General features: G+C 33.1%; 2 protein-coding genes across 3 annotated transcripts in view; one reads left to right on the forward strand and one right to left on the reverse strand.

Annotated features, from left to right (window-relative positions):
- Positions 1-16,345, forward strand: part of LOC114338490 (uncharacterized) — a 291,422-nt gene extending 275,077 nt beyond the window's left edge. For both annotated transcript variants that reach the window (XM_050649598.1, XM_050649599.1), the window contains exon 5: positions 15,902-16,345. In XM_050649598.1, the coding sequence (XP_050505555.1) occupies positions 15,902-16,097 (196 nt within the window). In that variant the 3' untranslated portion in view covers positions 16,098-16,345. The remainder of the gene's footprint in view (positions 1-15,901) is intronic.
- Positions 16,346-19,861: 3,516 nt separating this feature from the next.
- Positions 19,862-20,338, reverse strand: LOC114341367 (uncharacterized). The gene has a single exon (XM_050649303.1). It carries the CDS (start codon positions 20,336-20,338, stop codon positions 19,862-19,864), a length of 477 nt encoding a protein of 158 aa, XP_050505260.1.
- Between the last annotated feature and the right edge of the window lie 7,187 nt (positions 20,339-27,525).

Genomic DNA, 27,525 nt, shown 5'->3' on the forward strand with positions numbered 1-27,525 from the left:
GATCTCGCATTCCATTGAAGAAATGAAACGTTAGCCATCACGAGGTAATAATAATTGTGAAATTATGTTTTTATTAATTCCAACGTTTTTTGATCTAAATTGTGATTAATTTGATTTAATGTCAAAAATGAAAGTATTTCAAACCGTATACGAGCCGGTGCTACTCTACGGTAGTGAAACGTGGACAGTGAACGACAACATCCGTAGTAAAATCCAAGCATGCGAAATGCGATATTTACGTGCGGTATCCGGGGTGACCAGACGTGATCGTATAAGAAATGAAGACATACGTGAAAGGTGCGGTGTTGGAAGGACCTTAGACAGACTTGAAACGAAACAGTTATCGTGGTTCGGACATATGGCGAGAATGAGTGAAGGTAGAACTGTAAAGAGGGTATGGAAAGCGGCATCTGACAACAAACGAAGAAGAGGCAGGCCAGCAAGAACGTGGAATGCAAATATTGGAAAGGCTTGCGGAAAAAGAAATATTGGGTGGAGAGAAGCAGAAAGACTAGCTACCGACCGAAAGGCATGGAGACGTCTCATTTCTCCACTTACCTCGACACCGTAAGGTACAAGAGGACGGCTTAAGTAAGTAAGTAAGTTGATTTAATGTTGTTGAAATAAAGTTTACTATTATTTCTCCTCTATTCTATCCTAACAAGGCTGACTTTGTACTTTTGGTGTTTGCAAAATTTTTCTGCGTGCTTCCATTGTTTCTTTATCTATACTACTAGAACCAATACAACTTGATCGTTTTCGTTTATATATTGTATATTTATTTGAAGTATTTTCTTGTTCTTTGCTTACTGTTGAATAATATTTTTTATATTTATTATTAGCTTCATAATATGTTATATTTTCATTATTCATAAATTTTTAATATATTCCGGTTTTTGTCTTTCTGTACAATCTGCTCCCTTGTCAGTAGCGCTGTGGTTTCCTTTGCACAATACCCAAAGTAAATTATTCGGGTTGGAACAATTAGATTTGTTGTGTTCTTCGCCACATCTTTCACACCTATCTTTTCCTCTACATTGAGCACTTATATGCCCAAATCTCAAACACTTTAAACATTGGATTATTCTGGGTGTATAATTTTCCACCTCGTATATCATTGTTTCTATTATTACATTTTTTGGTATAGACTGAGCTTTAAAAGTGACAATTACGGTTCCTGTTTTTACATAAATAGTATTACCATTATCTTGAATCACTTTCCGCATAATTCTTCTTACATGTAATACTTCGAACTTAATTCCAAATCTAGGTTTAATTAATGATAATAAATCATTATCTTCTATCTTTTTATCTGCCAATTTTATAACACCTTTCTTTTGAGTAAAAAACATTGGAATATATGCCTCGTACTGTTTGATTTTTAGAATTTCAGAATCAATTAATTTATTAGCACTAGCAAAGTTATTTAGTTCTACCTTGATTTTATTTCTACCAACTACTGTAATTTGTGTGATATTATTTTCAATTTCAGGTACTGAACTTAAAATCAATCGGGCCGTGCCGATCCTGTGTAATCGACCGCTGTTACGGTTTTTATTTTCTATATGTACTATATAAGGTGCATTATCTCCAAATTTATATCTATGTTTTAATCTTAAATTTATTACTTTATTTAAATTTTGCTTACCTGACTAATCTGTTTGATTTAAATTTGTCAAAGTTTCATCGTCATTGAAACTAAATTTGTTACTTACATCAATAGTGCTACTTGTTTGGTTTTGTTTGTTTGTTACCTTATTATTTAGCCTATTTTTATAATTAATTCCTCATATTCCATCATCCCATCTCCTTCCATTTCTACATAAAATTTCCCTCTATCTGGAGGTTCGGGTGGTATACCTTCCATATTATTTGTTTTCTGAAATTTAACTTCTAGTCGCGAAATTTCACACTTTCTTACAGATCACTAGTTTAGTACTTCTTTATACAACTACACTCAGATGCAAAAAAAACGCAACGGAGAAAATTTTGGTCAAATTCAAAGTATTTCAGTTTTTTTATTTTTATCCCTATTTTGATGATTTTTTTAGCACGCTGTGTAAAAATTTATAGATTTTAATTTGGTATAGTGAGCTTTTTAATAAAATTTTGTATTTGACTTATTATACGGGGTTAATCGAAAGGTGGTTTTTTATCCTAACTTTGAAATATCCTGTGGAATAATTCCGTTTGCGAATTTCTGTAAAACCTTATTTTTCGGTTGCAACCATGTCTCCAAAGCATTGTTTTTTTTGTTTCATGTCAAAATATGCCTTGGTTCATTTTTTAGAGGCAAATGAATTTGTCACCCACAATTTAGGACTTTTTAATTATGATTATGTTGGAGTTATTTTGTAATACGACGAGGTGGCTTTGGTGACTGTTATCATTAGGTTATATTGACACTTACATTTTGTTATGGTTCTTAGGTTCTTATCGTTCTTCGACACTAAGAACCATATCATGGTTCTTAGTGTAGAAGGTTGTGCGAAAGCCGTTGCTCTGGTTGAAGGTGGGCGAAATTATAAATATTTGGCTAGAGTACTACACACTCATCGCTCTACCATCCAAAGGGTAGTGAAACATTTTATACGAACTGGAACAAACAAGCGTAAGGTTACACACCGGTATATTGAGGAAATTTTAGCGAATCACGTAGTACCCTTTTCTCAATATATCGGCGATAATTTTCTATTAATGCAAGATAATGCGCGACCCCACTCTGCAGTGTGTGTCACGTAATATTTAGACGAAGTTGGTATTAATAAAATGAACTGGCCAGCGTGTTCGCCAGATCTGAACCCAATAGAGCACGTTTGTGACATGCTTGGTAGAAATATTTGAGGTCGCGAAGTCGCACCAGCCTCAATTAGCGAATTTCGCTTGGCTCTAGAAGAGAAATTACAAAACATCCACCAAGATAATATTCGCAACCTCATAGATAGCACGAGCCGACGGCGACGTGTACAGGCAGTTATAGAGGCAAGGGGAGGCAATACAAAGTACCAAGTTATTTTTTAGTAATTTTTCTTTGTTATTTGCCTACTTAGGTTAAGTTACATGTAAGTAGGTTTTTATGTTTTGTTATTGTTATCATTGTTCATTAAAACCAATATCATTTGGTGGCTTTTAATCATTATTTAAATACAGTGCTTCTGGGATGTCGATATGACATTCCTTCGATATCAGTCACCAAAGCCGCCATCGTCGTATTACAAATTAATACAAAAGATAATGGTACTAATAGGTGACAAAGTCATTTTACTCCTAAAAATGAGCCAATCCATATTTTCACATGAAACAAAAAACATAATATTTAGAAGACATGGTTGCAACCGAAAAATAAGGTTTTATGAAAATCCGCTAACGGAATTATTCCACCGGATGTTTCAAATTTAGGATAAAAAACCACCTTTCGATTAACCCCGTATAATAAGTAAAATACAAAATTTTATTAAAAAACTCACTACACCAAATTAAAATTTATAAATTTTTACACAATGTGCTAGAAAAATGATCAAAATAGGGCTAAAAATAAAAAAAACTGAAATACTTTGAATTTGACCAAAATTTTCTCCGTTGCGTTTTTTTTGCATCTGAGTGTAGTAATACTCAAAAAGTTAAGAAAAAACCTTAAAAATTAATAATTTTTAGGAGAAATTCTAAATAAACTGCCTTTCAATTTGACGTTTATTCGACCATTATAGTATATTATAATGCCATATTAGAAGGTTTTCTACTTTCCCGCACGCCGCACGGAAACATTTACTTTCGAAAGTGCAACTTTCGGAAACGAAATGCGTGCGGGAAAGTGGCTGTTTTAGCACGGCCGCAGAAAAATAACTATTTCATCACTTTGTACAAACATTTTTTTAGCTGGTAATTTTCGGTTTTTGTATTAAATTTTTGTTATCTTTTTTAATGTTCTCAAAAAGAATTGTTTATTTCATTTCTAAAGTAAAATAATTTAGTGTATTTTCAAGATTACATCTCAAGCTTTAAAAAACACCTATAAAAGTAATTCTGTAAAAGTACAAAGTTTTCAAAAATTACATTTTTTGAGACATTGTATCATTTGAATTAAAATTTTGAGATATTTTTGAACGAAACATTTTAGTAAGATGTTTGAAAGGTAAGTTGTGCAAATTTGGGAGTTTTATTAAGTAAAATTGTATTAGTTACCAATTTTTAAACAAAATTCATGCAAGTCTCATTTTCTGCCCACACCGTACTTATGCCCATACATTTGATCCTAAAAGTTAAAGAATTACATTAAAATAATTCAACCGTGCACTTTGTTGAACGCTAGTTTACAGTGCGCCAATGTTTGTGAGAAGGGTGACTTTAGTGTTATAAATAAAAAATTATAGAATCTATAGATTTAATTTTAGAAAAATCTTTGTAAAAGTCCACGACGAAAAGTTTTCCTGTAGTTAGCTGTATACCATATATTACAAAAAATAAGTAAATCTTTCATAAAAGGTACATTTATTAAGATTCCCTTAAAAGGGCTATATCACAGAACTAGTTTTCGATCGGATAACCGATCATCATAAGTGCTGACACGATGCTGACATGCTAACCACTATAATACAAAAATATACGGATAAAAACCCTTTAAAATTGATCCGTCATGGAAACATAGATTACAATTATTGTGAACTTGAACATAGATGCACAAAATTTCACATGTATTCTGCTGGAGGTACCATTTGAGCCCAAATTGAGTTGTTCACATGTTGTATAGATGGTGGCAACTCCAGCCACTACCTACCTCTGTAGCTCTGGCATCGCAGGGCTACAACTAACATAAATGTATGGAATGATGACCCTTCATCATTTTATATATTTCCTTTTATATCCGGATTCACTTTACGAGTTTTAGCCAATAATTTTGCTTATCTATATTTATATTTGTACTCGATTATTTAACGTCATTTATATTATATACATAGGGTGTCCAGAAACTTTCCTGACAAACGAAGAGTGAAGATTCCTCAGATAATTTTAAGGCAATTTAACCCAGTCCGCTTACTCTGAAAATGCTCCCTAAGGGAGCTAGACCTCTTTGAAGATGGCGTCTTGTAATTAGTGTTTTTTATTTAGAACCACCAGAATGATTTTATTTAGAAAAATGAAAACTGCTACGCCTATTTATCTTCCAGAGCTAAATCGATTCCATGAATTGCGAATTTCTAGTACCGGTCATAGGTGTCCGTTCTGGGTAGGGAAACGGTTATTGTATAGCTTACCCTTTTCATCTTTAACTTTTAAGCATTTTTGATACTAGATTATTAAATTGTGAGGTATTCTAGTACTAAAAGGGACTCTTACTTTAAGTAAGTAGGATACACCTTTTTTCTAGAAAAATCGATTTGAAAATTTTTCGTTCTTTGAATTTGAAAAAAATTAAAAAAACTATTGAAAAACTAAAACTGGTAGGTACGTTTATTTATCTTCCAGAGATGAATCGATTTCATTAATTGCGAATTTCTAGTATTTTTTTTTGTTATGAATTTTGTTTGAATAATTGTTTTGTATTTCATTTTTAAGCATTTTTGACACAAGATTATTAAATTATGAGATAGTACTGAAAGTTACTCTTGCTTTAAGTTGGTAAAATACACCGTAAATTTTTGAAAATTTGTTTCATACTCAAAATTAATGTTATGAAAAAAAATTCAAATCAATTTTTCTAGAAAACGGTGTCTACCGACTTAAGGGGTAGGCGCAAAATGTCGGCTCCAATGCTTTTTAAATGTATTAATTTTTTCCGAATCCTGAGAAAACTAATAAATACTTTTGAAAGATTTAAACGCAGAATGAAAGACTACATTATTACCGAGGGCAGAAAATCCCTTAAAAAACAATTTTTGTTGAATGAGATATTTAAAATTAAAAATTACACTAAATTTTCTCTTTTTTTTTCATCCCTGTAACTTAACCCTGTTAATTAAAATAAACATTATAGAAGTTTTCAGAGACTTTCAGCCCTCGGTATAAAGTAATCTCTCATTTTGCTTTTAAATTTTTCAAAAATACTTGTTAGTTTTCCCAGGATTTGAAAGAAATGAATCAATTTAAAAAGCATTATAGCCGACATTTTGCTTCTTTGCCCTTAAACAAGAGTACCATTAAGTACTAGAATACCTGTTCGTTGACCTACCAAAAACGGGAGCCTATAACCGGTACTAGGAATTCGCAATTGATGAAAACGATTTATCTCTGGAAGATAAATTGGTGTAGTTTTCGTTTTTCTAGAAAACTAAAAAAATACTAGTAATTTAATAGAAGCGTTCAGGAGGTATTTAAAAAATTAATTACAAGGTGGTCTTAACCCACACAGTGGGCCAAAAGACAACATAAGTTGGCATTAAATAATTGTCGATATATTATGGCCAATTTTTTTTTAAATTATAAGTTGTGTGTACATATACAAAACGATGTTTTTTCAAATGTTTTCTTCTTCTTCTTTATGTGCCTATCCGTGACGAATGTTGACGATCATAGATATGTTGTGTTGAACCAGATTCTGAGGTTCTTTAACCAGGATATTCTTCTTCCTGGACCTCGCTTTCCAAATATTTGTCCTTGAAAGATGGCTTGTTCAAATAATGTTTTGCTCAAACTTAATTTTCAAAGCTGAATGTCCGTAGTCACTACCGATATTGATAAATGATATTTGAAATTTAATCATTTTCGTTTAAAATAAATCTACAGTATAATCTACTTATTTTTATGTATCTCAAAACATTATTTTTGAAAAATTACCCAATCAAATTGTTCTTTAAAACCATTTACCGCAAAAAGTGGAATATATCTTAATTTGTTTTGGATCTACTACACCTTCTTGAATTATGCTTGAATTATGCAAATAACGAAAAATTTGAATAGTGTTATTCAATTTAATTAGTTTAACATAACCTCACAAAAAATAAAATTGTGAAAAAAGGAGCAAATATGCCAAAAAGTCAAAATGACTTTTTAAAGAATAGTATTCAAGCTTTCAAAATAAAACAAAATTAAAGGCGGATCGTTCTTGGAACACTAACAAATCACTTGCTCTTTTTGAAAAATGCATATTTTGATATTTTATACAGATAATTTTAAAGAAGTACTATTTAATTAAAATGAAAACGACAGAAAATATTGTATTTAATATTTTTATTTTATGCCAACTTTTTAGTTCTCCTGTTTCACTGTGCGCCATTTTTAAAGAGCTCTAGCTCCCTTAGGAATCATTTTCGGAATAGGTGAATTGAGTTTAATTGTCTTAAAATTATCTGAGGAGTCTACGTTTGTCAGAAGGGTTTCTGAACACCCTGTATATATACAGAGAGGTTCTAAATTATGGAATAAATTAATTTTTTCGAGAATAGACAACTTTGCAAAAAATGCCGAGACGGGTCTCTTTTTATTTTTAAATTACGATTTTTTGACCTTGTGATATAATAGTAACGTCATCTACTTGGCGTGATGACATAATCGATAATTTTATTTAAATGGGAATAGGGGTCATGTTGTAGCTCCTTTTAAAGGACATTCCTTTCTCTATTCAGTAATATAAACATTCTAGATTGAAAATATAGTGGTCGATGCTTTTGAAAATAAACTCCTAACTCGTAATTTATACTTTATTGCAGACCCCAATATAATGTACACAAATTGTATAATATGCAACGAACTGTCAATATCGATGGAATGGCCCCGTCTCATTCAAACAGTGAAGCGAGATTGCGGCCAACATACAAGAGAGAGGTCCTAGAGAGACAGAGAATTTGTCAGGAAAAATTTGCTACAATCTACAAAACTACAATCAGAGTTGCCAGATATGATTTTATAAATCCCTCATTGAAATTCCGTCAAATTGAAGCTCAAGTCCCCCAGATTTGCCGCATTTTAATAAATTAGTAGTCAAATGTAGAGAACAGTAAACCAAAATTATACTACTTATCAACAGAGGGCTCTGGAAATAATTCATAGGTCCTATCGTCTTCGATTATATGAGAGTATAATATACAGTTCTATGTATATCAGCAAATTTATTTTACCATCACTTCTTACAATATTCCATAATTTCCCACCCCAAAACATCCTCTAACTATTTCTGCTTAGAACAATTCCCCTAGACGCTTTCAAATTACTCCAAAATTGTCGGAACATACCCCAATCTGGCAACCCTGACTACCACTATCAATTTTTTGTTTACGAAAGATGGCGATTATCTTCCCTCCTTCCCTGACATCGCTCTCTCATCCTGGCCGCATTAAATTCGTTTCATGCCCATTCCATCAGTATTGACAGTTCGTTGATAATATTATGAATGTTATAAGACAGTGACAGAATGTCAACAAGTGACAGAATGTCAACAAGTGACAGAATGTCAGCGAGTGACATTCTGTGTGTTTCGTATATGTAATCGGAAGATATAACAATTTATACAAGGGGACCAAAAAACATTTTGAATTAAATTAATTGCCGCAAAAAGAAGAATGTATATAATTTATTTAACTCAAAATACATTTTACTGTTGCCAGAACAGAGAAAAAAAATGTTTATTTCACAAATAAACATTGCTTTTTCGGTTAAATTAAATGTTCAAACTGCCAAGAGGCAGGTGGGTAGCTGTTTGACGAAAAGCAATGTTTATTTATGAAATAAACATTTTTGATATTCTCTAACATCAGCAAAATTTATTTTGAGTTAAATAAATTACAGGTCTGTGGTCGATATTTCGACCACTGCACTTAATAATACTTACGAGCTAGTAATTGACATGAAAAGTAACAGAAGTGCAAATTCAGTGTTTGCAAATGAACTGTACCCAAAATGAACACCACAGAACAAAATCCGGCAACGTGGCAGCAATGTGGTCGATTCGCCAACCGCAACCCATCATACCCTACCGCAACCTATCATACGACGTCCTGTGGACGTCCAAAATAGGTCCATTTTTGGTCCTAACGTCCATGGACTAAAAACGGACGTCCTTCGGACGTCCGACGTTGGACGTCCTTCGGTGGACTAAATATGTACGTCCTTCGGACGTCCGATGTTGGACGTCTTTCGGGTGGAATAAATATGAACGTCCTTTGGACGTCCGTACTGGACGAAATACGGAAGTTTTCTGATCGTCCATATTGGACATATTATGAATTACGGGATCAAATAGCAAAATAATTCAATAAAATATTAACTTAATTATGTTAATAAAATGGTTTAAATCGAAAAGATAATCATATTTAATTCAAAATTGTATATGCAGTTTAATATCCAAAACATGTTTTTGTTTTTTTGTAAAGTGTGAAAATCTTATTTGTAAATTATTTTTTACAATGTTTTATTATTCTAGTTACAAAGATAACATAAGTTTGCTAATTATGTAATTCTAATAAGCAAAAATTTAATTTTTATCAATGTATCCGTACTATAGATGAATCTTGAGAGCATCTTTTTGAAGTTGCAGATACGTGCCCAAAATAGGTCCAGTTTTAGTCCTAATGTCTATGGACTATAAATGGATGTCCTTCGGACGTCCGACGTTGGACGTCCTTCGGTGGACGTCCTTCGGTGGACTAAATATGTACGTCCTTCGGACGTCCGATGTTGGACGTCCTTCGGGTGGAATAAATATGAACGTCCTTTGGACGTCCACTGGACGAAATACGGACATTTTCTGCACGTCTGAAAATCGCCCCCACTACCTGGTTTCTTTGTTCAAAAAGCTAAAACGATAGGCAATAGATTTTCGATTCACCGATATCAGTTCGAAATTCGAGAGCTGATCTCTCAGTCGTTGTCGTCGTTAGGGCTCCCGCCTAGTGTTTTCTTCATCAACCACTTACTTTCATAATTTAAGAAATTATATTATATTTATACGAATTGTATAATATTATAAATATACTACATATTATTATGTAAAGAAATGAAGACGCTGTTTCACAGCATAACACAGCGTCCTGCCGCCTCATCGGGCTATTTAGAGCAACAATGCATAGGTCCATCCAATGGATAATAATGTGCCCCTATGACATAGGCGCATAACATTTTAATCAACTACGCTGAGGATTCCTGTTCCTGGAGTTTTTCTGAAGTGCCGAACCAGTCCATGTTCCTGATTCCTCGACCGGATGAGGAGTTTTAGAAGTAATCAACCCCATACAGCTCATGGAGTTTCCCGGGGTAGCCAGTTACTTTCTGGTAACTGAACGCCGAAGAAGAAGCATTCAGACTCTGCTACCACCGTCTGGATATAGCCTATGGTAAACATTTTAAACAGTGATATTTTTAATTTTTGTGTTGTGTTGTCGAAACCTTACTTCAATAAACAAAAAATTTCTTTACAACTTTATCATATATCATATAGGTACATATTTGCATTTTAGCACATTTTTCGATTATTGGATACTTTTTTATAGATACTTTTTTATACCTCATGTATATTTTCTATCCAATTTTATATATTTTTTTGATAATTTACGATCTTCACGCAGTTTCGTTGAATTTTTAATAATTTAGTTCGATATTTAAATCTCACAATACGTTTTTCCTATTTTTTGACTAAAATCTTTTTACCTGAAAGCAATGTATATTGTCTTCAAGTGCAAACATTTCTCGGTATTTCTGATGGAACAACCTATCGTTCTTCTCAAGCTATTTCCTTGTGGCATTTTTATAATTACGTATTTTTTATGGGAAATAAGCCGCAATTTTACTAAAAAATGAATTTATTAACGTTTCGAAGCCCAAATCGGGTTTCGTTGTCAAAATACAAAATACAATAGTATTTTGTATTTTGACAACGAAACCCGATTTGGGCTTCGAAACGTTAATAAATTCATTTTTTAGTAAAATTGTGGCTTATTTCCCATAAAAAATACGTAACCTATCGTTCATATAATACAATACCCATCGGTATTAACTGTTATTTATGTAGGTATAGAAATTTGCGAGAGGGTCGTCTCTTAACTCGGAGGTATAATAAATTAGGTACCATTGTTTAAACAATACTATTTTAAACAATGTAGGTACATTAGGCCGATGCCACATTATGCGTTTTGACCGGATGCGTTTCCGCCGCATCCGGTGAAAACGCATAGTGTAACAGATCGGTCCGGTTGCGTTGGAAACGGATGCGTTTTGAGTCATCGGTACGCGCTTACAAACTCCACCAGACTAAACGCATAGTGTGACAGGTCGGTCCGGTTGCGTTGGAAACGGATGCGTTTTCACCGCATCCGGTCAAAACGCATAATGTGGCATCGGCCTTATGTCGACATGGTGTTGTTTTGAATACGTTTAATGCAATTATTTTCTTAGTTGGATTATTCAAATTTTTTATATATTTATTATCATTGAAATATGGACACATATTGTCTTTCAAACAATTGAAATATATCAGATTTTTATAGCATTCAAATTACTCTATTGTACAGTTACTCGTACTCGGAATATTCGAATTTTTACATAGTGTTCAGTAAATCACGTGATTTAAATCACTGTTCATTTGGTCATTAGATTAGATATAAATACAGTGCAGAGATGATTTTTTACAGTAGCAATATCATATACTATTCGATACTATTATCAGGTACTAGATACTAGCTTCAGGTACTATTTGAAGCATTAAATGCAAAACGTTACATTGTTTAAATAAATGTGTACTTTATTGTATTATTTTATTTTTATTTATAATTTTATATAGATAGTAATAGGTAATAATTGTATATTATGTATTTCTTTAACGCTGCATTCATGTATAATTTTGAAAGTTTGTTTGTCCCGTTTGTTATTAATAAGTAAATATCAATAAATGAATATATTATAATGTAATTTAATGTAATTTGTAATAAAATTCCTTTAACATGTTTATTTTTTTTTCCCAAAATTAAAAATACATTCTTCATTGAAGTCCACCGAAAGTATTTTTTGGACGTCCGATGAACGTCCAAATAACGTCCTCTCAGGAGGTTGGACCAAACTGGGACGTCCTATGAAGGCCCAATTGACGTCCACCGAACGTCCCCTCGGACGTTAGGTGGACCTCCATTGGACGTTTGGCAACGTAGCATTTGGACCAAAATAGGACGTCCTGTTAAGGTTAAATTCACGTCCCCTAGGACGTCCGATTAAGGTCCAATTTACGTCCGATTATGGTCCAATTTACGTCCGATTAAGGTCCCATTTACGTCCGATTAAGGTCCAATTTACGTCCGATTAAGGTCCAATTTACGTTCGATTAAGGTCCAATTTACGGTTGATTAAGGTTCAATTTACGTCCGATTAAGGTCCCATTAAGGTCCAATTTACGTCCCCTAGGACGTCCGATTAAGGTCCAATTTACGTCCGATTAAGGTCCAATATACGTCCCCTCGGACCTTAGATGGACGTCCAATGGACGTTCGGTAGCGCGACATTTGGACCAAAATAGGACGTATAAAGGACGTTATTCGGACGAAAACGGACGCGTCCTTAAAGTCCGTGAAGGACGTCCATTGGACGTCCTTGTGCTATTAGGGATACTCTGTAAGTTACCGTTCAACGTAATCACAGGTTTTTGCCGTTTGTAAAGAAAAATAATTTACAAAGGATTTATACATTAAATTCAAGGTAACACATCACAATATTATGATCTTTTATTATCTACTCAGATTCTATTAGGTAGCACTAAGATAATATATTTCTTGATTTACTGAACATAACCTCAAAGTAGCAAATGTTGATTTTTCAATAATTTTTCTATTGAAATGTATTTTTACTCTATGTTTTAAATTATATTCTTTTTTTACGTCAATCTCACTTACTTGATTAATATTTCTAGAATTGAATTGCTGTGCGGTAGTCATTAAAATTTTCAGGGTCTTATTTGTATACCTACAACAAATGTACGTAGCTTTTGCAGTAAAATGGAACACCGCAATATACTGGAAAATTTACAAAATATGACTCAGGATGATTTATTTGATTACATAGATGGTATTACATATCAACAAGCCATAAATTCAGATTTTGAGGGTGATTCTGATGCAGAAGACAATCTTCCTATTTCCAACCGAACGTCGGTTGTATCCAACGCGACTATTACTTCATTATCTAATGATTTGATTGTTGATTCAATGGATGATACAACTTTCCACCATCAGGTAAGAACAAATCGCAATTTTGACGACGTCGATACTTCTTCTGGCGAAGACGAAATAGAAGAGAACCAAGAGAACACAGTAAAGTGCAATGAAACCTATAAATGGAGAAAGAAGGCTTCTGATGCACAATAATATTCGAATGCACCTTTTACCAGACCATTTGGCCCAACAAAACCGGTCAATATAAATTCACCATTCGACGCGATTTCTTTATTCACGAGCAAAGATATTAGGTTTGTTCTAGCAAACAGTCAAACTAGTTAAAAGCCGTCAGCAAACAGTTGGTCAGTGAGAAAACATAATACAGTCACCAGTGCTATCCCCTCTACTCGCGCTGGTCCACTATTCGTTGATGGTTTCAAACCGTTTGAAACTGATGCTAGAACAAACCTATTATAACTAATATAATTACACAGTCAAACCTTTATGCCCAACAAAACCATAATAATCTCGACCTAACTGAGGAAGAACTGAAAGCATTTCTAGGGGTTCTTATAATCATGGGATTTCATAAACTACCTAGTTTGAGACATTATTGGTGAACAGATATCAACATGCACGTGTGAAGGGTTTCGCAAATTTTTACACAAAAAAGATTTTAAAAAATTCTTCGTTTTCTCTAACTAAATAATAACGAAAATATGAAAAGAAATCAAAATAGCCCCAATTTTGACAAACTGTTTAGAGTAAGGCCTTTGATAACAGAACTGCAACAACACTTTCAAGAGAATTTTTATACAAGTAGAAATGTTGCAGTAGACTTAAATATTGTTGCTTTCAAAAGGCGAAGTTCTCTCAAACAATATATGCCAAAAAAATCCCATAAAAAGAGGCTTCAAAGTTTGGGTCGTTGCATGCTCCGAAACTGGATACGTGCACAAATTTAGCATATATGAAGGCAAATCTCAATCACAACTTGATGAATATGGTTTAGGGGCTAAAAGGATATTAGACATTACCGAGTCTCTTAGAGGCGGAAATTAGTGCATTTATTTCGATAATTTTTCTCGAGTTTTCCTCTTCTTAAGAAAATGTTAACCTACGATTTGTTCTGCCCAATGCACGGTTGATAACTCTACCTTTGAAGTGGTGGAAAAATTCACATATTTAGGCTCCCTGATCACCAAGTAGAACGTCATGACGGAAGAAATCAAGCGCATGATAATCCCAGCAAACAAATGCTGTTTTGGACTGAGTAGACATATTTATGAGAAGCAGAAACTTAAGCCCAAAAATAATAAAAGTAACCATATACAAAACCCTTATACAACCAGTGTTGACATATGGATCGGATGCATAGACCATCTCCAAGGCAGATGAAAACCTTCTCCTCATATTTGAACGAAGGATCCTGAGAGGAATATTCGGTAGCATCTGTGAAAATGGTGTTTGGGGGAGGAGGTACAACTACGAAGTATACGACAGATATAAACAAAATTTGGTGGTAACGTAGTATCTCTTATAAGAATAGGAAGACTAAGATGGGCGGGACATCTAGCAAGATCACAGCACAACAACCCTTCTAGAAGAATCCTTATGTCACAAGCTGTGATAAGTAGAAATAGGGGTAGGCCAAAACTCAGATGGAAGGATGGTGTAGATGAGGATGGGAGAAAAATAGGCGCAGCAAACTGGCAACGTTTGGTAATGGATAGGACTGACTGGCGTAATAGACTTGGAAAGGTCGAGGCTCTTTCATATGGCTGTAGCACCATTGATGATGATTATGATTTGTTCGCCTGTGGAACTTTTAGAATAAATCGTAAAGGCTTTCCAACACAAATGAGAACACGATTATTTCATGTACAATGATATGTTTGTTGTTAAATGGAAAGATCGGGGGCGCAAATGCATTCTACTCGGCAGTACTATGCATAATCCACTTGAGATTACTTCAGTTTTGCGAAGAAAACCGAATAGTGAACACGAAAGTGTCAAGTGTCCAAAAGTCATAAGTGATTACAATCGCTACATGGGTGGGAGTCGATCTATTCGATCAACTTCATGCTTGTTATCCAATTTCATGTTAATCTCGAAGATGGTATGTGAAGATTATTTACTATTTCGATTGACGCAGCAGTGGTAAATTCATATATAACTTAGAAAGAGGCCAGGATCTAAGGTAATAATCGGAAGAAATAAACTGAAGAAAATGGGAGCAACACATAATGCTGTTAGTGTTGAAAGCACAGTGAAACTAAGCGATGTTGGCAATCACATGCCAGAAAAGGGAACACAAGACGTTGTGCACTCTGTTCAACGAGAGCGAAGCCAAAACGTTCAAGTATTAAATGCTCAGATTGCCAGGTACCATTATGTATTCAATGTTTTCCATTATTTCATAATAAAAATGTTTAATTAATATGTTTTTTTTGTGGTCGATTATGGAACCACAACTACATATACCAAACTCAACATACCTTATCAGTGCAAACGAAAGTGCAATAATGGATCATTCCTTAATTACGATCTGCAAAGAATTTGTTTATATTAACAAAAAATATTTCTGCTCTATAAAGGGTTAAATTCTCACATAATTACACAAACGTCAGTTTATATAGTTTGATTTCGTTACCGATATTAAAAGAAGAAATATCACTAAAGTGTAGCTAGTAGCTACCATGAGATTTTTCCTGGTTTTTGACACGACAATTTTACTGTTATGATTGGGTGGATTGTTTTTTTTTTAAACAAATCATATATCACATGCTATACTTATTACTTATATTATGTACTTAAAATTATTCATTTGATTACAGTGCCTTACAGGATCAATGCAAATGCCTCTCCTCGAAACTAGCCACATGCGAATCAAAAGATCCTTCCAATATCATGGATGACTATATGGCACTGATACAACGCCGATTTTGCAGTTCAGCGTCAAGATTATCTTGGTTTTATTTTGTTAATCTTTTGCTATTGGTAGGCATATATTTATATTCCAAGATGTTTTAAGCCATTATGGCACTATATTCAAGAACATTCTTAAATAGCTTGTTGCCAAATACTATGACTTTGTTGTTATACATTTTGATTCTATTAAAAAACATTAGTGTTAAAAGTAAAAACTTTTTATCTTTGTACTTAATACTTTTACGTTTTACTTTTTTACTTTTCATGCTTTTTATACTTTACATTTATAATGCTATTATAATATGTTATTATATTTTAAGTATTTGATATTATATAAGAAGTAATAGTTGTTTTTGAGTTTCACTAAAACTTCAGACAGACCTCTGAAGGATTGACCTGGGAATTAGATTTTAACGTGGAGCCTACCGAATAAATAAAGTTATTTTCAGAAATGGAGGAAGTACGGAAAATACTAGAAGATATGAGAAAGAACATAAGAGAAGATATAAAAGAAAAATGACAGGGTCAGATTACCTGCAAGTAATTATGGAACTGAAAAGAGAACAATTAAGCTTGAAGAAAGAAATATTGAAACTGAATGAAAACGTCGAAGAATTAGAGAAAGATAAAAGGAAAAACAACGTCGTAATTGTTCGTAAATTGTAGAGTTGAGGAACAAAAATGGGAGATTTAAGGAACAAATAAAACGTTGTTAACTCAATGGCTGTATTTTTAGAACTACATGTTGAACACAAACGTTGAACGCAACACACAATACAGTAAATAGTAAAGCAGCCAGTAGATGGCACTGCTATAAAAATATTTAATTTATTTATCTATATCCAACACTCCCACTAGATAAACAAATTAAGAAAATAACATTTATCAAATGTTTATTACACTATCTTAACTAAACCAATCTCTTTCAAAAACTTATTATGTTTCACAGAACTCAAGCTTTTTGTCAAGAGATCAGCTGGCATGTTAGCTGTGTCCAAATATTCCAGCTTTATCAAACCTTTGTTTACAGCTTCTTTGACAAAATGATATCGGATATCAATGTGTTTCGTTCTCCTATTCAATACAGGATTTATTGCTAATTTATGAGCTCCCATATTATCATTATATAGTATAACGATTTCATCAATACCCAACATCTCATACAACAATTTAAAAAAAAAAATAGCCTCTTTAGCAGGTTCCGATACTGCTATGTATTCCGCTTCTGTGCTTGACAGAGAAACACTATTCTGTTTTCTGCTTTCCCAGACAATAGGTCCACCAGAAAACTGAAAATAGAAGCTAGTATAAGATTTTCTGTCATGAGAATTACTCCCCCAACTTGCATCTACATAGCCTTTCAAATAATTATCATTTTTTGAAAAAGTTAAACCATAGTCTTTTGTAGCCTTTAAGTATTTTAATATTCGTTTTACGTGCTTCCAATGCGTTTCTGAATGATAATTATTAAATTGACTGAGATAACTTACAGGATATGAAATGTCTGGTCTTGTCAAAATTGACAGACACATAAGACCACCTATTAAATTCTGATAAGGCACTTGAGCAGATGCATTATCGTCTCTATTCAAATTTAAACTAATTTCCATTGGGGTAGAAACCTTTTTCGAATCCTCCATATTGAACCTTTTTAACAACTGTTCAATATAGGATTTTTGATCTAGAGTTATAACACCATTCTCTTTATTACGAGTTACTCTCATACCTAAACAATTCTTAATTTCTCCCAAATCTTTAATTTTGAAACATTCATTTAATTTCAACTTTAAATTATCTGATTCATCTGAATCATTAGAAAAAATAAAAAAATAATCAACATAAACAGAGATAATGGTTTTTAGATTATTTTTCATCTTTGTGTATAGAGATGGCTCATAATCAGATTTCTTATAACCTAGATTAATTAAGAAACTATCAACTTTTTCATACCAAGACCGAGCTGACTGTTTTAAACCATATATGGCTTTCTTGAGCCTTAATACTTTGTTGTTTTCAATTTCTAAACCTTCAGGTACTGTCATAAAAACATTTTCTTTTAAATCACCATTTAAAAAAGCCGTCGCAACATCAAGATGAAAAATATCCAAATTCAAATTTGCTGACAAAGCAAATAAAAGTCTTAATGTAGAATGCCTTATGGTTTCATTATAATCAACACCAAATTTTTGAGTGTAACCTTTTGCTACCAGTCTTGCACGATATTTCACTTTACCTGAGTTATCAACCTTTTTCTTGGATACCCACTTAATTCACTACACAACCATCTTCAGGAACATCAACCACTTCCCATGCTGCGTTATCCTCGAAAGACTGCAGTTCTTCTCTCATAGCCCCCAACCATAAGTTACTATCTAGTCTCGACATGGCATCCTCGATACTAACCGGATCACAGTCACTATCCGAGCACAAATTAGTCACAAACTCATCGAACCTTTTTGTCTTAGGTATTCTTGTTGATCTTCTGATTTCATCCACTGGCAAATTCGGCAAGTCACATACATAATCGGGATCATTGTTCTCAGCAATTTCATCAGTCAATGTCTCTTCAACCTGATGATTCTGATCCTGACATGATGTATTATCTCCCACTGAATCTAACATTTCTTTTGCCCAATGTTCACCTTCTAAATCAACATGAATCACTTCACACCTTTTTGTGTCTTCCATAATTTGTACTTCTCTACTTACTATTATTTCTTTAGTGGTTGGATTATACACCCTGTATCCTTTTGTAGTCTCAGAGTATCCTACTAAAATGTGCAGAATAGCCTTTTTCTCCCATTTTGATCTTTTTTCTTTTGGAACATGTACCATCACCTTGCTGCCAAATATTCGAAGACCACTAACATCAGGTTTGCTATCTGTCCACATTTCAAACGGTGTTTTCTTTAAGCCGGAAGCCAGCGATCTATTTTTTAGATAAACAGCTGTGTTTACAGCTTCAGCCCAAAACATTTTTTCAAGATTAGCATTAAACAACAGACATTTTGCCTTTTGTATGATTGTCAGATTTAAACGTTCGGCTACACCATTTTGTTCAGGAGTGTAGGGATTCATTTTTTGATGTATAATACGGGTCTAGGACGTTTCATCGCCGCCGTTTCGATGCCGCCAGTTCGATGCCGATGTCGGCCGATTCATCGCCAGTCAATTAATGGCTATCTGATATATTTCCGAATTTTCGACAGTTACAATTATTAGTTATTTTTAGTATTAATTAGAAATTCTAGGAAACGCGAGATATGACGGCGATGAAATGGACTGGCGATGAACCGGCGGCATCGAAACGTCCCATTCCATATAATACCATTTACAGTTAAATATTCTTCAAATTCTTTTGAACAAAATTCTCCACCATTGTCACTTAGCAAAGTTTTTATATGGACACCCTTCTGGTTTTCTGCCATACTTATAAAATTTTTAAAACAATTAAAAACTTCACTTTTTGTTTTAATAAAATAAATGAATGCCATTTTACTAAAATCATCTTGGAAAGTAACAAAATATTTAGAGCCACCTATTGATTTGTTTTCCATGGGCCCGCATACATCGCTGTGAATAATCTGTAATAAACTACTGGCCCTGTGACCTTTTTCTGGAAACGGTAATCTCGTTTGTTTCCCCTCACAACAAACTATACAGTTTTGCTTGTTAATATCAATTTTCCCAGTCACATTCAGTCCATCTACTATTCCATCTTTCATTTTATTTAGATATACGCTATTTAGATGACCGAAACGTCTGTGCCAGGTGTCCCCAGTTACAAACAAACAATTTTTACGATCTGAAATACATTCAGTATTCAATTTATAAACACCATCTATCAATTCAGCTGTTGCAATAATTCAATTTTTATTGTATATTTTGCAACCTGCATTTTCAAATATAACTTCATTTCCATTTTTAATCAATTGAGAAACAGATAAAAGATTTGTTGTGAGATCAGGAACATATAATATATTATTGATGCTTACCTCTAATCTCTTTTTATCGACAATTGTGGTTACCTTCATATCACCAGCACATTTCACTTCCAAACTTTCACTGTTAGCCACAGTTATATTCGACGAATTTGCATCTCGGATATTTGTCAACCAATCTTTTCTCGCTGTAAGATGCGTGCTGCATCCAGAATCGACATAAAAATCTGTAGATTTAAACTTTCCACTTAAGAATGTTGCACTAAACGCATTATTATTAGCACTAGGGCACTTATTCATATAATGACCTTTTTGTTTACACCGGAAGCAGGTTATGTTTTTCTTGTCTTTCTTGTTAGCTTTTTTGACATGCTTAGTGCTCACTTCACTCGACTTTGGCATAAAAGCTGTCTGCTTTTCACTGTTAAGTCCCGTCTATCTGCATATCTAGCAATTTAGATTTGATTACATCAGTGGTAATATGGGCTATTGGCGAGTCGGATTAAGATCGCAGCGCCAATGTGGTATCAAATTGAACCGAGCTAAGGGGCCATTGTGAAGTGTGAAGTTGGTCGTATTGATGACAGTGGAGAAACTGCCGGCGCCGCGTCCCATTGTTTACATATTGTATGTTGTATTTGGTTGTATGTTTAGTTTTGTGTTTTAGTTTTGTTCGTTTATCTGTGTTTTTCTTTTAAATTCAATTATATTTTGTACACAAACACAATTAACCTTTAACGCGGAACAACAAATAACGTAACAACAAACAAAATAAATAACAACAAACGAGTAATATACAGCAACAATTAAACGTGATTAAACAATAAACAAACAAATTCTCCCAACCTAAACAATATGCCGGATGCCATGCCTTCAACCGTCAACGTGAAAGAAAATAAACAATGGCCCCTTTCCCTTAGCTCGGTTACTGCAATATCCTCCAGAGGGCGTATTGCTTAGTGTCAGGGTAACTAGTGATAGTTCTGTGTTCCATGTACGCCTGGCATGTCCTATGGGTTGACAGACGAAGGCAACTTCAGGTCAGCCAGTATAAGATGTAAGTTGTACTGTTAATTAAAAATAAACATATGGAAGTAATCCAAATCCTTTATTATATCATAAACCGAACCAGTAAAAACACATGGCGCATTCAGTAGTTTGTACAATTAAATTCTTATACTGAAAGATATGGATGAGTTTTAAATACAATTAAAAAATTTCAAAGAGGCATCGTGGATAACCTAAAAAATTCCAAGACACGTCGGTAGAAACAAAAGGTTGTATAATAATTTACAAATTACAGAAGAAAATGGGTGATAATAGAAGCATTACACAGTTGTGTACTACCGGAAATTTAGCAGAAAACTGGAAAACGTGGAGAGCGAGATTTGAAAATTACTTAATTGCTTCGGAAATAAATAAGAAAAGCGAAGAGACACAGTGTGCCCAGCTGCTTCATTATATAGGCGAGGAAGGCTTTAAAATATACACCACATTTGCGTTTGCAGAGGACGAAAAAAATAAGATAAAATGTTTATTGGAAAAGTTTGAAGTACACTTCCAAGGAAAAGAAAATATTGCATATGAAAGGTATGAATTCTTTACTTACAAACAAGACCCAGGACAACCAACCAGTAATTTCATAACCGAGTTGAAGAAAAGGGCAGGTAGATGTCAATTGGAGAAGCTTCAAGATAGTCTTATTGTAACAATGATTATATGTGGCATTAAGAACAATGAAATACGAGAAAGACTATTACAAGAAGATGGTCTTACATTGGAGAAAGCAATCGAACTTTGCCAGGTAATAGAGTCATCCAGAGCCAGAAGTGAAATGATGAGAGTAGGAGCCTCGAGTAATGTAATAGAAGTGGAAGCAGTCAACAAATCAGGTAATCGTTACCAAGGTGGTGAGAAGTTGAAGCATCAGAAGGTGAGTCAGAATATACAAAATTGTAATAAATGTGGTCAAAGGTTGCATCGGATAAATAATTGTCCAGCCTTTGGTAAGGTATGTAATTTTTGTAAATTACCAAATCATTTTGCAACAGTATGTAGAAAGAAAAAATTTCAAAACAGAGAGGTTAATGAAATAAATACTGTAACTAAAAGTCCAAATGTAACAAGTAGTTGTAATGATTTGTTCGTAGACAAAGTACTAGAAGTTAATGCAGGGGAAAATAATTTCACAAATACAGCATGGTTTGCAGATTTAAATATAAATAAACATAAAATTACTTTCAAAATAGATTCAGGTGCAATGGCAAATGTATTACCAATGAGTATTTTTGAAACTTTAGGATTTTCTAACAGGGTAATCATGAAAACAAATACAAAACTACAATCTTACGCTGGAAATAATCTTAATGTGGTAGGTAAATGCACATTACACTGTGAAAGAAATAAAGTTGAACATGATTTAGACTTTTATATTGTAAATTCTAAAACTGAAGCAATTTTAGGCTTAAATTCTAGTATTCAATTAAATTTAATATCTAAAGTAAATAGTGTAGGTACTGATTTTGAAGAATATAATATTCTAATTGAACAATTTAAAGATATTTTTTCAGGCATAGGATGCATTAATAAAAGTTATGATATAAAAATTGATAATAATGCAAAACCAGTTATACACCCAACAAGAAAAGTAGCTTTACCTTTACTTAAAAATTTAGAAGAAAGTCTAAACAATCTTGAAAAGCAAAAAATTATTGAAAAAGTGGTAGGTCCTTCAGAATGGGTGAATCCTTTGGTACTTGTAAGAAAGCCAGATAATAAATTGAGAATTTGTTTAGATCCTTTTGAACTCAATAAGGTTGTGAAAAGAGAACACTGTCAAATTCCAACTTTAGATCAAATAACGAGTAAATTACGAAATGCAACTGTGTTCAGTACATTAGACGCAACACAAGGGTTTTATCAAATTCCATTAACAGCAGAAAGTAGTAATCTTTGCACATTTGGTACTCCGTTCGGGAGATATAAATTTCTTAGAATGCCCTATGGCTTAGTATCGGCTCCAGAAGTGTTTCATAGTAAATTCAAGGAAATTTTCAAAATGGATGGTGCCGACACATACATTGATGATATAATTGTTTGGGGAAAAGACAAAGAAGAGCATGATGGCAGGCTCAAAGAAGTTTTCAAAATTGCTAAGAGAAACAATGTTAAATTTAATTTGTCAAAATGTAAGTTAGGTAAAACTCAAATTTGTTATTTGGGTCATATAATTTCAGGCAAAGGTATAAGTCCAGATAAATCCAAAATACAAGCAATTACTCAACTTCGTAGACCAGAAAATAAAAAAGATGTTCAGAGACTGTTAGGTATGCTGACTTATGTAAGTAAATTTATTGGTAATTTCTCAGACATAACATATCCACTACGTCAATTACTTAAAAAAAATAATGAATTCATTTGGGAAAATGAACATGAAATTTCTTTTGAAAAGCTAAGACAAGTTCTAATTAATAAACCTGTATTACAATTTTATGATATTGAATTAGAGACAGTAGTTTCAGTAGACGCATCGCAAAACGGGTTAGGTGCTGTGCTTCTACAAAATAATCTTCCTTGTGCATATGCATCGAGAGCAATGTCAGATGCTCAGACGAGGTATGCTCAAATTGAAAAAGAATTACTTGCTATACAGTTTGGGTTAGAAAGATTTCATGAATTTGTCTTTGGAAAAAAAGTCACAGTAGAAACAGATCATTTACCATTGATATCAATATTCAAAAAACCATTATACAAATGTCCAGCTAGGTTACAAAGAATGCTTTTACAAATCCAAAAGTATGATATTTTAGTGAGATATAAACCAGGTAAGGATCTTTTGCTAGCAGATGCTTTGTCTAGAGCATATTGTAGTGAAGAAAAAGTAATAGATAATTTTGACAGTGAGATAAATGCACAAGTATGTTTAATAATGTCAGAAATCAATGTAACAGAAAGTAAATTGCAAGAGTTTAAAGATAAAACTAAAAATGATTCAGAATTACAAGCTTTAAAAAAATATATCATAGAGGGGTGGCCTAAAAATAATAATAGAGTAGAGGAAAAAGTTCAAATTTATTATAAATACAGAAATGAGTTGACAGTAGTAGAGGATCTTATTTTTAAAGGAAATGCCATAGTAGTGCCTAAAGCACTACGCAGAGAAATGTTAGATATAATTCACTATAATCATATGAGTTTTAGTAAGTGTATTAAGTTAGCTCAGGATACATTATTTTGGCCAATGATGTCAAATGATATAAAACAATTTATACTAGAGTGTCAAATTTGTTATAAATACTCAAGGTCGCAGTGCTTAGAACCTCTAGAGACACATTCAATCCCCGAAATACCGTGGAACAAAGTTGGATGTGATCTTTTTGAACTCAATGGGCAAAAATATTTTTTAATTGTAGATTATTTTTCAAAGTATATTGAAATTGAGAAACTTGGAAATAATAGAACAAGTTCTCGTATTATTGAAATACTAAAGTCAATATTTTCACGTCATGGAATCCCTTTAACAGTTGTCTCTGATGGGGGTCCACAATTTAATTCAGACGAGTTTAGAAACTTTGCAATCAAATGGGAATTTAATCACATTATAACTTCACCAACTAATGCACAGTCCAATGGTATGGCGGAGAAAAATGTTCAAACTGCTAAAAACATTTTTAAAAAAGTCACTGAAGATCAAAAAGACATATATTTGGCATTGCTCTTGTACAGAAACATGCCAGTTGGTGGAATGTATTCTCCAGCAGAACTTCTAATGTCTAGAAGACTTAGGTCAAGTTTGCCATGTACAGACAAACAATTAAAATCTAAAACTGTTAATAATTTTAAGTATAATAAATTCATTAAGGATAGACAAAATTCATATAAAAAATACTATAATGAGAAAAAAGGGGTAAAAAGTTTAAAACCATTAAACATAGGTCAAAATGCTTTTGTACAGTTAAAGCCAAAAGGCAATTGGTTACCCGCTAAAATAATAGAAAGAGTTAGGGATAGAACCTATAAGGTGAAAATGGAAAATGGTTCATTACTCAAAGATTTAAGAAATTTAAAAGAGGAAGGAGAAAGTAGTCATAAGAAAGTATATATAAGTTTAGAGAATATAAGTGAAGAAGTAGGTGAAGAACTTGAAAATATAAATAGTGAAAAAGTGGAGGAAAGTGATGAAGAAACGCGAAGTGATAGTGTCATTTCTGAAAAAGATAAGAGTAGTAATTTACGTGACGGTAAAATTGTAAATTTAGATTTCGGCGAAAACAGTAACAATGTAGCAATTGAAATAGATCATAATATAAATCATGAAACCGATACAAGCTCTGAAGATAACAGTTTAGTTTATGAAACTGATACAAGTCATTTGGTTAGTTCCTATGGAAGGAAAATTAAATGTCCTCAGAGGTTGGATCTGTAATTGTAAATTCTGTTTTAGCTTTATTAAGGAAAGGGGATGTCAGGGTAACTAGTGATAGTTCTGTGTTCCATGTACGCCTGGCATGTCCTATGGGTTGACAGACGAAGGCAACTTCAGGTCAGCCAGTATAAGATGTAAGTTGTACTGTTAATTAAAAATAAACATATGGAAGTAATCCAAATCCTTTATTATATCATAAACCGAACCAGTAAAAACACACTTAGGACGAGATGCCAATTCCACGAACATACGCCTGTTTTGGATTAATTCGACAACGAATATTTTAGTGTGCAACATAAGAAGTACGAAAGTAAATGGCGCTAATAATTATTCCAATAAACAACAATGTAATTTGCAATTTACTTTCGTTCTTCTTATTTTGCACAGTAAAATATTCGTTGTCGAAATAATCGAAAACAGGCGTATGTTCGTGGAACAGGGTATAGATATTCCCAAGTGTTCAATTGCAAGCAACATTGGAGTATACTGTTCTGGAAGTCCCGCTAGGAGAAGCGATCCCAACCACATCTCATCAATTTGGAAGCCAGTCCTATTCAACTTCTGCGCAGTTTCGATCACCTGTTCACGTAGGAATATGGATGGATCCAAAGTCAATATTAACTTAGCTTTGGCTTTGGCAACAAGCGTTGTGTCTTTTTCAGTTCCCTCAATACACTTTGATAGTCCTTCTAGAACAGACATTCTCAACCTCGAACGACCAGTCCCGCTAGTTATCTCTACCAGTTAAACGCGGCACACTTGTGAGATAGTTCACCGCCATTTTCGATACTGTTAATAGCCACTTTGTTAACCAACAAACGGATTAACTTTTTATCGAATGAACACACACTGTTTTGATTTGAACGACCAGAAAATCTTCCACTTAATCGTTTGAGCCCATAACCTGTTCGTAAATTGTAGAGTTGAGGAACAAAAATGGGAGATTTAAGGAACAAATAAAACGTTGTTAACTCAATGGCTGTATTTTTAGAACTCCTACTTATATATTATACCTTATCTATGTTAGAACTACATGTTGAACACACGTTGAACGCAACACACAATACAGTAAATAGTAAAGCGGCCAGAATATGGCACTGCTATAAAAATATTTAATTTATTTATCTATATCCAACAGTAATCACTTGGTTAAATCTACAAAGTTCAAATCAAAAAGACATGAAAACTGAACTAAAGAATTTTATAAGAAAAGAACTAGAAGTTGAAGTTAAAATAATTTAATAGACCAGGACGCATCTGTAAAAATATTAGTACATTTGGACGTTGAGAGGTGACTCGAATTTTTTTGCAGAAATTGCTTCAAAATAAGTCAAATAATAATATTTGAGTTATCCTTCCTCTCAAAAAGGTCCGGAACATTGTTTAAATAATCAAAATGTCAAAAAATTAAGGAAAAATTCGTTTTTTTTTTTGGTTTTTTGATTATAACTTTAAAAGTATTCATTTCCGAGAAAAGTTGTACTGACATAAAAGTTGCGTAATTAAATTTCCTATAATACAGAATTGGTTAAAAATTAAAAAAATAGTCACCCTTGTTGCAAAATAGCAATAATTGTGAAAAAAACATACAAAAACAAGTATTCGCATTTTACGTTTTTTAACCATTTATGCTACACTCAGGACCTTCATATTTCACCCTGAAAAACTTTATGATATAGTAAAACAATAATGTAAATTTCATTAAGACCGGTTCAATAGATTTTGCAAAATAAATTTTGCAATCCAGCTTTCGTAAAAAAAATTCATTTTTTCAAAATGTTACAGGACTGAAAATAAAGCAGATAGCAAGTTGAAAATTTTTTTGCTTATAGAAGTGTACTGTACCTTTCATCTGCAATTTTGCAAAATTAAAATAGATTAACACCACGGCGTCAGGAATTTTTTTAAATAATCATTAATTATTGGTGCTACGCGCAGGACAGCGGATAGTTTGCTCTGATTGGGCATTCCAATGACCTTTGATAACGATTGATACATTTTAATTTTTATTACATTTCGATATAAATAAATAAATTTGTTTATTGCAAAATAAAAACACATACTCTATCCTTTGAAATAACACTTTTATTAGCAAAAACTTTCTTAGTTCATATATTTTAACTTAAATAATAAAAGTGTATTATTTTTAAACATATGCAATTGT

This window comes from Diabrotica virgifera, chromosome 4 (assembly GCF_917563875.1).
Source record: "Diabrotica virgifera virgifera chromosome 4, PGI_DIABVI_V3a".
Lineage (NCBI taxonomy): Eukaryota > Metazoa > Arthropoda > Insecta > Coleoptera > Chrysomelidae > Diabrotica > Diabrotica virgifera.